Genomic DNA, 9625 nt, shown 5'->3' with positions numbered 1-9625 from the left:
GCTCCCAGTGACATCCGGTGGTAAGAAGCCCACAGTTACTTTCAGTAAAAAGGGTGAAAAACCTGCTACTTTCATCTTAAACCTGAGTGATACTGTGTCTTTTCCAAAATTCTGTAAAGACCAAAATGCCTCATCCTGGAGAGAACTTGGTGCTAAGCCAAAGCAGCACAAAGTGATGAGAGACAATGTTAATACCTACGTAACATCACCCAAAATACAGCTTACAAACAGATTTTTGCCACTGTCAGAGACTGAATTTAATGTTTCTAACGAACAAAGAGAAAATGGATTATCTTCACGAAACTGGAGCCATAAAGTCGGCAAAAGACAGCAGGCAGACAGACAATCTGGACCAAACGTCAAGGTCAGAGATACGCTGCTGATAGGAGACGGTGCTATCAGTGGCATAAACCACGGAAGAATTCAAACATGCTGCTGTCCCAGTGCCACTGTCTCTGAGATAACAACACTCCTCCCAAAAGTTTTGTCTACACACCGAGGAGTCAAACAGCTGATCGTGCACGTGGGTGCAGTGGACATCAGAAAGGAACAGACTGAAGTCTTGAAAAGGGATTTCACTAAGTTCTTCAAGGAGCTTGATAAAGTGGAGGTCAAGGCATTCATTAGTGGACCTCTTCCAAACATAGACAGGAAGATAAACAAGTTCAGCCGGCTGCTTCAGCTGAACACATGGCTGTCCAAAGAGTGTGCGCACAGAGGATTGCACTACATTGAGAACTTTTATCTGTTCTGGAAACGAGAGGACCTGTTCAAGGGAAAGGGCCCACACCTGTGCAGAGGTGGGAGGAGAGTGCTGACGGAACACCTCCTCCACGCTCTGAGGCATCAGAATGGGCCGGGACAGGGTCCTGAGCGACCAGTGAGAGAAAAGAGGAACGAGAGAAGCATCTCTGTCGCAGAAGCCAGAGACCGAGCCAGTGTTTCAGCACCAGCTGCACCACAACAGCCTCCACCGCCCCCAGCGAAGGATTCAGCTCCAGCACCACAACAGCCTCCACTGCCCCCAGTGAAGGATTCAGGCCCGCCATCGGTTCCACCTCCCCCCGGGCCCTCATCACAGGCCTTGGACTCGTCTGTGACGGCCCCAGCGAAGGTTTCAGGCCCGCCATCGGTTCCACCTCCCCCCGGGCCCTCATCACAGGCCTTGGACTCGTCTGTGACGGCCCCAGCGAAGGTTTCAGGCCCGCCATCGGTTCCACCTCCCCCCGGGCCCTCATCACAGGCCTTGGACTCGTCTGTGACGGCCCCAGCGAAGGTTTCAGGCCCGCCATCGGTTTCACCTCCCCCCGGGCCCTCATCACAGGCCTTGGACTCGTCTGTGACGGCCCCAGCAGAAGTTTCAGACCCGGCAGCACCCCCATCACCTCCTCTACCCACAGACCAGCCCTGGGCCCCCCCTGCCACATCTACCCCCTCTAGAGACTTGTCCCTCTCCCTCTCCTTTTCATCCCCACCTTCCCCCATGGGCCTTCCCAACCATCTTGAAAGCCTGATCAAATCAGGGATTAAGATGGTTCCCCTCACCCCTAATATAGCAAGGTCAAGACTTCTATCACCAACTATGCTGAACTCTTCCCCGTATAAAACTGTGCCCCTCAAGTCACACAGGAGCTTCAACTCTCCTGCTTCACAAACTAAAGCTCCCCCAGCTCCTCCCTCTCGGTTTTCATCTGGTCCATCACCCAAACTTCCCCCTGCTCGTCCTCCCCTGCCTGCCCCCAGAGCTGGTATCCCTAAGAGCTAGGATGCACAGGGCCTCTGCTGTCCCAGGACTTACAGCCATGATAAAGGTAATATCAAGCTGGGGCCCTGTGAGACAATATTCTCCCCTAGTGCTATATCTACAGCCACACCACATAGACCAGATTACAGAAGGACAGTTAGACTGTCCAATCAGAGAAATTTAATCCATATCCCTTGTAAGAAGATAATGTCCAGTCCTACTGAAACTAATCTGAAACTTGCTGTGCTTAATGTCAGATCCTTGTCTAACAAATCATTTTTAATTAATAATTTGATCTCTTCGTATAATCTTGATTTTATGTTTTTAACTGAAACATGGCTTGACAAAAACACAGGTAATGCTGTTCTAACGGAATCAGCTCCACCCAACTACAAATTTGAATCTGAAACACGAGAAAACAAAAAGGGTGGAGGTGTCTGTGCAATATTTAGAGATCATATGGTTATGCACAGGTTGTCATTTGGGGTGTTTTCATCATTTGAGTATGTATCCTTTAAAATGGAGCTAAAACAATCTCCGTCCATACTCTATGTAGTTATATACAAGCCTCCCCAGCACCGTCAAAGTTTTATTGATGATTTTACCAGGATGCTTTCAATTGTATGCACAGACTTTGATGGTTTGGTCATTACAGGTGATTTTAATGTACATGTGGATAATGTCTGTGACAGAAATGCTAAAGAGCTCAGTGCTGTCCTTGAAACCTTTGGCCTGACTCAGCATGTGTGTGAGCCCACCCACAGCAGAGCGCAGCACACTCTGGACCTGCTCATTACAAAGGGGGTTAATATTTCAAACGTCAATGTGGTTGATGTTGCTCTGTCTGATCATTTCTGTGTCTTCTTTGACCTGTCTGTTTCTCCCAAACCACCGGCTGGTCCTGCAGTTGTTCGGAGGAGACACATAAATAACAGCACAGGTGCTCTGTTCATGGAAATGATAAACTTTGAAAATGCCTCATGTTCTAATGTTGATGATTTGTTGAACTCTGTTACTTCGAGTGTTTTGAATGTTCTGGACACCATTGCCCCTGTGAAGGTTAAAATGGTTAAAAATAAGCAGAAGGCGCCATGGAGGAATGACGACTCGGTCAGGGCACAGAAAAGGGAGTGCCGGAGGGCCGAGCGGAAATGGCGCAAGTCAAAGCTTCATGTTCATTATGAAATTTATAAAGAAAAGTTGTACGTGTTCAACCAGATCTTACGTAGAACAAGGGAGAGGTACTTTTCTGAAATTATTGGAAACTGCAGTAACAACTCGCGTGTCTTATTTGCAACAGTGAACAGATTAACAAACCCTCCAGCTCAACTGCCGTTGGAACTGATCTCCACATCTAAGTGTAATGAGTTTGCAGTATTCTTTTGCGACAAGGTTCAGACCATTAAAAATGCCATCAATTCCACAACACCAATAACAACCCTGCAGCCACCTAGACACTTAGAGCTGACTCATTTTGCACCTGTAACTGACAAAACTGTCCAAGAGATCATCACCAGTCTGAGTTCATCTACATGCTGCCTCGATGTGTTACCCACTAGATTTCTAAAGTCTGTGCTGAGCAGTTTGTTACCACCACTCGCTCACATAGTTAACATGTCACTACAATCTGGAACATTCCCAAAGGCCTTGAAAACTGCGGTCATAAAGCCTCTCCTAAAGAAGAGCAGTCTTGATGCCACAGTACTGAACAACTACCGGCCCATTTCAAATCTGCCATTTTTAGGCAAAGTCCTTGAGAAAGTTGTTTACCAACAGCTTACTGACTTTCTCCTAATGAACAACTCCTTTGATGTTTTCCAGTCAGGTTTTAGACCCCATCACAGCACTGAGACCGCTCTTATTAAGGTGACAAATGACATCCGCCTGAACACTGATGCAGGCAAAGTCTCAGTTTTAGTCCTGCTAGATCTGAGTGCTGCTTTTGACACTGTCGATCATGAGATCCTTTCACAGAGACTAGAGGACTGGGTGGGCATCTCTGGCACTGCCCTAAATTGGTTGAAGTCCTATCTAGAAGACAGGAAGTACTTTGTTGAAATTGGTAACTGTGTCTCAGACCACATGGCCTTGACCTGTGGGGTGCCCCAAGGGTCAATCCTGGGACCCCTTCTGTTCAATCTCTACATGCTGCCTTTAGGCCAGTTAATACAAAGTAATAATGTGTCCTACCACAATTATGCAGACGACACTCAGATCTATGTCTCACTGACAGCAGGTGAATATGGACCAGTGGATTCACTCTGTCACTGCATCCAACAGGTCAGTGTGTGGATGCAAAACAACTTTCTCCAGCTAAATTCAGACAAGACTGAAGTCATCGTATTTGGTCCACAGAAACAAAGAGAAAGTGTCAGCAGTCACCTCCAGTCTCTCTCTCTAAAACCTACAAATCAGGTTAGAAATCTCGGGGTAATAATGGACTCAGACTTGAACTTTAACAGCCACATCAAATCAATAACATCAGCAGCTTTTTACCATCTAAAAAACATTGCCAAAATCAAAGGTATAGTGTCTAAACCTGACTTGGAGAGACTTATCCATGCATTTGTCTCTAGTAGGTTAGACTACTGTAACAGCCTGCTCACTGGCCTCTCCAAACGGGCCGTAAGACAGCTGCAGTACATCCAGAATGCTGCTGCTCGGGTCCTGACCAGAACCAGGAAGTATGAGCACATTAGTCCTGTGCTCAGGTCTCTACACTGGCTCCCTGTGGCTCAGAGAATAGACTTTAAAGCAGCTATGCTTGTGTACAAGTCTCTCCACGGCCTAGCACCAAAGTACATCTCTGACATGTTAGTGCCATATGAACCATCTTGGACTCTGAGGACCTCAGGGACCGGCCTCCTGCTGGTGCCCAGAGTCAGGACTAAACATGGGGAATCAGGATTCCAGTTTTATGCAGCTAAAATCTGGAACAGTCTTTCTGAAGATGTGAGACAGGCCTCTACTCTGACAATGTTCAAATCTAGGCTCAAAACAGCTCTATTTCACTGTGCATATGACTGAAAGGATCTTATCTTATCTCTTATCTTATCTTCTCTTTTAAAGTTCATTTTATAATGATTATTTATGTTTTTATTTTGTATTGTGATTTTAATGCATTTTCTTGTTCTGTAAAGCACTTTGAATTACTTTGTGTACGAATTGTGCTCTACAAATAAACTTGCCTTGCCTTGCCTATGTGGCTGCTGGCGGCTGCCCTCTCAATCAGTACTGGACCAATTTCAAAAACTGTTGTTTGCATCAGTCTCTTACGCCCAGTTTCCACCAAACACTTCCGGTATGGTACCTTTGGAACCCCTCAGACATAGTACCAAGACCCTGGCGTTTCCACTGCAAACCGTACCCTTAAATGTGGGCGTGGGTTGTTGTCACTCACTGCTCTGTCCAGCACTCACTGTATTTCCTCATTATCGGTGACACAGAGGAAAGTCTGCACCTCGTTTATCATCCACAGAACGAGGCTGCATGCCGACATTTTAAGAACAAAATAGAATGGGCCGCAGTGAGACTCTCTAGATGGGATATTTAAAAATAACAGCTTTGTGCATTTAGTCCTTCTCAGGCAAGCACAGGGGTTTGGTGTCAACGTAGCTCGACACTCTCAGAGTGAGGATTAGAATGTATGCAGTTCACATAACCCTGCCGAAATTAATACATATAAACACTTGAAGATCCACTCATTACTAAAAGTTTATGTCATATAAAACTTAAAGGAGCTATATGTAAGAAATCTAAAGCAAATAGTCGTCAAATCATCCTAATATGTCACAGAGACTAAGGAATAATGTTCATATAACATACTGATCTCACCGACAACAACAGTACAGCCAGAATATTTGCATTTAAAAAAAAAAATTTTACGGTCCGCAAATCATGTTTATGTGTTGAATTTGTTTTGGCCTGTTGCGCCACCCACCGGCGTCTACCAGTCACGCAGTCAGTAGAGTCTCAGCATCAGTTACAGTTACGACTGAGCTACAGCAGCACGGCAAGCAGCATTATCAGTGTCCCAGTACATAGCATTAGCAGCCGGCTCCTCCTCAGCTGTATCCTAGCAGCAGCGTTAGCAGCAGAGAAGCTGGAATTGCTCCAACGGTCTGCTGGAAAACCGAAGATCAAGGACGCGGCGACGCAGCCCTGCCACAGCAGCCACCCATGGGCAAACAAATCAGTCTCCAGTGTGCCGCTGTCCAGCAACCTCGAATCTGTAGGGGAGGGGGAGCGGACACGACTTGCGGCAGTATTTTGAATTTGAGTGCAGTAACGTTTTGGCCACATTCTTACATACAGCGCCTTTAAGTAATGGTCAAAGTTGTAATATAGAATATTCAAGGTGTATTGATTGAGTCACGTCATCAGCTCGTGCATTTAGGAACATTACAATTTAATGTTCCACCTTAAAAATCCCGGCAGTCGGCCCAGTGAAAGAAGTCAGTTTTTCTCCAAATCCAGCAGCTGCAAGAGGCAGTAAAACATCCTTATATTTTATAGTTACAGTCTACTAATTAAATTCTCCACAATATGAACAGTGGTTACATGAGCCTCAAAGCCTTTGAAAAATGATCCTTATTAATATTTTTAGGGCTCCAACTAACACATATTTTTTTTTATTGATAATCTGACAATTATTTCCTTCAGTCAATGTACTGATGAATGATTCAGTTGTTTGTGAAAAGTGCCCATCATAATTTAAAGAGCCAAAGTTAATGTATAAAACATTTTGGAAGTTTGAACTAACATTCAACATTTGATCAGTTACCACAGTTGTTCCTGACAAATTTTCTGTCCATAGGCTGAATATCATGATATAAATTTCAGTCATATTATCACATAGTCCTGGACTGACTGAGTTGCTGCTGCTGCTTAGCTGGATAAGGTGCATTACCAAAGGTCTTGGGTAAACACTGTGTTTCATGTTACTGCTGAGAGTAAGACACCCGTGCTTAATTCACATTTTTGCTTCTTCGTTTTAGTTTTTTTTCCAGCTGTATACACTCACAGTTATACACACTTAGTAGGAAGGAGGTGATGAGGAAGGAGAAAGCAATGCACACCTTGATTCATCTTGCTGGTCTGAAGATTGAATAGGTGACCCTCAGTCACAAGCTCTAACCTTTAGGCTGTTTATCTACCCATAAGCCCCTCCTTAAACCCCCCTTCAGGTGAAGTCCTCCACATTCCTTCATGTGTCATGGAAAGAGGAGCTGTGCCAAGAACGCAAATACGATCCACGACGACTGTACCCAATAGTGTGTCATCTTATAGCTGCACACTGTTCCCAACCCTGGCCTTTGCAATGAAAACCCATAAAACACTATGTTGTCCAACACCTCTTCATGTGTGAGTGTATGTTACCTTCTCTTTAGCCACCTTATGGGAGAATGGGCAGGTTCCATCTGCCTGCTTGCACGTTCCTCGTAGAAACCTGCACATACACAACGGGAACAAGTCTGAGAAGGCAGAAGCTAATAGAGATGCAAAGTGAGAGGAGCTGCTGGCTCTGGGAGTTTTTTTTATACCCTATTGTAACTGGCCATTTGAAAGTTTTCTTTTAATGACTTACTTAATGTACCTCAACAGAAAACAAAAAAAATGCATAATGTAGCCTCAAATTTAAATACATTTTTAAGAAGGTAATGAAACTTTTATTTTTAAAGCAAAAACAATCCCTTTGAGACATGTTTTGTGTTGACAGGCTCTTTTCTCCTAATAATTTATCAAGTTTTTTTTTCCTTCAAAATTTTAGGGGCTCTTTTTGATGCCTTCATTGGAAAGTGAAAGTAGAGCAAATGACAGGACATTAAAGACACCCTCTACAGTGAAAATCAAGTATTTAACCTTATATTCATATGGTGTTTTTATATGCTACAAGACACATCATCAACTAATTAAGCAGTTAACTGCAGTGTACAAATGACAGTCTTAAAAACACGGATTCTGACTTCCACGTTTTGTTACATTAAAAAACCTAAGGAACCAATCCCATTACTGCTGCAACGAAGTAAGGGATGTCAGAAGAGAAAGCTGTATTTTGCAAGCTAAGTTTCACTTTCACTTCAACTTGTCAGAGCTGGCAATCAGGAACAAGGTTGCCTAAAATAAGCTATAAGCTATTTGGTAACGTAGTGAAGCCAAAGGCTCATGTTATCTATTACCATTTACAGGCTGTTGTGTGTTTGATGAGCAGAGTCAAAGGTGGCCAGGTATGATCAGACTGCAGGTGAGTGGCTGAGGTGTGGGGTTATTTTGCATGTTCATAGATCTGAGCCATTTTAAGGAACTGAAGGGATTTTTTTTTTTTCATGAAAAAAACTTGAAATTTTGATGAATAGTGATGAGTTCTTATGGACTTAATTAAGAAAGAGGACCTTTAAGGGGGAGAGATATGAAGAATGACATGCAGCAAAGATCCCCAGCTGACCTGTGGACATTGGACGAGGTCCAGAGAAGCCTCTAAGTTCTCCAAATGCCAGTTATCTAACACTGAGTATCAAAAAACAGACCTTATATCTGAACCCTTGACGCTAGGGGTGTGCCATATACTGTTTATGATAATACTGGTACAATTTTAATATATGAAAAATTCATATTGTGATATTCACAGTATTTTGACTTGCTGACATATTGACGTCATACTGTTACGCACGGCAACAACAAGACGCAGCTTCAGTAGTGTGGAATAAAGTGTGGCGCTGTTAGGCCTGGGCGTCCTTAATGTTTTATGAACAGCCCCTGACATCTCAGACTCTATTAGCGAGATACAGCTCAGAGGGAACTCATTCAGTGGCTCCTTCGGCAGCAGCACAGCGTCTCTCCCTCTTGCGTCTTGCTGTACACACACGGGAGTCGTTGTTGTCAAGTGCTTTTGTCATAAACGTTTGGTAACGTAAACCTATGTGACGCTCGTGGCTCGACAAAAACCTACATATACACCCCTCCCATTTTTGCAAATATTTCATTTTATCTTTTCATGGGACAACACTATAGAAATGACACTTTGATATAACTTAAAGTAGTCAGTGTACAGCTTGTATAGTAGTATAGATTTACCTTCCTCTGAAAATTACTCAAAACACAGCCATAAACATCTAAACAGCTGGCAACATAAGTGAGTACACCCCACAGTGAACATGTCCAAATTGTGCCTAAAGTGTCAATATTTTGTGTGCCAACCATTATTACCTAGCACTGCCTTAACCCTTTTGGGCAAGGAATTCACCAGAGCTCACAGGTTGCTTCAGGAATCCACTCCCACTTCTCCATGATGACATCATGGAGCAGATGGATGTGAAGACACCTTGCGCTACCCCACCTTCAGCTTGAGGATGGCCCACAGGTGCACAGGTGAGTTTAGGGCTGGATACATACTTGGCCAGTCCATCACCTTCACCTTCAGCTTCCTCAGCAAGGCAGTTGTCATCTACTAGGTGTGTTTTGGGTCATTATCATGTTGGAAAACTGCATTGCACATGCTGAAAGAGCACCAAGACAACTGTCCCTTGCCTACAGTCAAGTATAATGGTGGCAGCATCATGGTTTGGGGCTGCATGAGTGCTGCTGCCACCATTATACTTGACTGTAGGCAAGGGACAAGTTGTCTTGGTGCTCTTTCAGCATGTGTGGCACCTTGGCGAAAAGCACCAAGACAACTGTCCCTTGTCTACAGTCAAGTATAGTGGTGGCAGCATCATGGTTTGGGGCTGCATGAGTGCTGCCGGCTCTGGGGAGCTCGGTTCATTTAGGGAAACATGAATTCCAAGCAGAGCATGATCGCCCCTCTTCAGAAACTGAGCTGCAAGTTTTCATTATCAAGTTTTCCAACATGATAATGACCCAAAACACTGACAACTGCCTTGC

The 9625-nt window shown here is 44.2% G+C and overlaps 2 protein-coding genes across 2 annotated transcripts in view; both read right to left on the bottom strand.

Moving 5' to 3' along the window:
- Positions 1–9625, bottom strand: part of zc3h3 (zinc finger CCCH-type containing 3) — a 100725-nt gene that overhangs the window by 22272 nt on the left and 68828 nt on the right. The window contains exon 8 of the mRNA XM_050054370.1: positions 7124–7193. Within this exon, the coding sequence (XP_049910327.1) occupies positions 7124–7193 (70 nt within the window). The remainder of the gene's footprint in view (positions 1–7123; positions 7194–9625) is intronic.
- LOC126396377 (loricrin-like) lies at positions 8–3946 on the bottom strand. The gene is made up of 2 exons (XM_050054392.1): positions 1302–3946; positions 8–1220 (listed from the first exon to the last, which is right to left on the bottom strand). The coding sequence occupies exons 1-2, from the start codon at positions 1483–1485 to the stop codon at positions 847–849; spliced, it is 558 nt and encodes a 185-aa protein (XP_049910349.1). The 5' UTR covers positions 1486–3946; the 3' UTR covers positions 8–846.

The sequence above is a fragment of the Epinephelus moara genome, chromosome 10 (assembly GCF_006386435.1).
Source record: "Epinephelus moara isolate mb chromosome 10, YSFRI_EMoa_1.0, whole genome shotgun sequence".
Lineage (NCBI taxonomy): Eukaryota > Metazoa > Chordata > Actinopteri > Perciformes > Serranidae > Epinephelus > Epinephelus moara.
This window is presented reverse-complemented; position numbering and strand designations above follow the sequence as displayed.

Coding starts and splice junctions, on each gene's coding strand:
- LOC126396377 (XM_050054392.1), bottom strand. CDS start 1,485: ATGGGGGAAGGTGGGGATGAAAAGGAGAGGGAGAGGGACAAGTCTCTA. Junction 1,221..1,301: donor TGATGAGGGCCCGGGGGGAG/GTGAAACCGATG, acceptor GCCCGGGGGGAG/GTGGAACCGATGGCGGGCCT.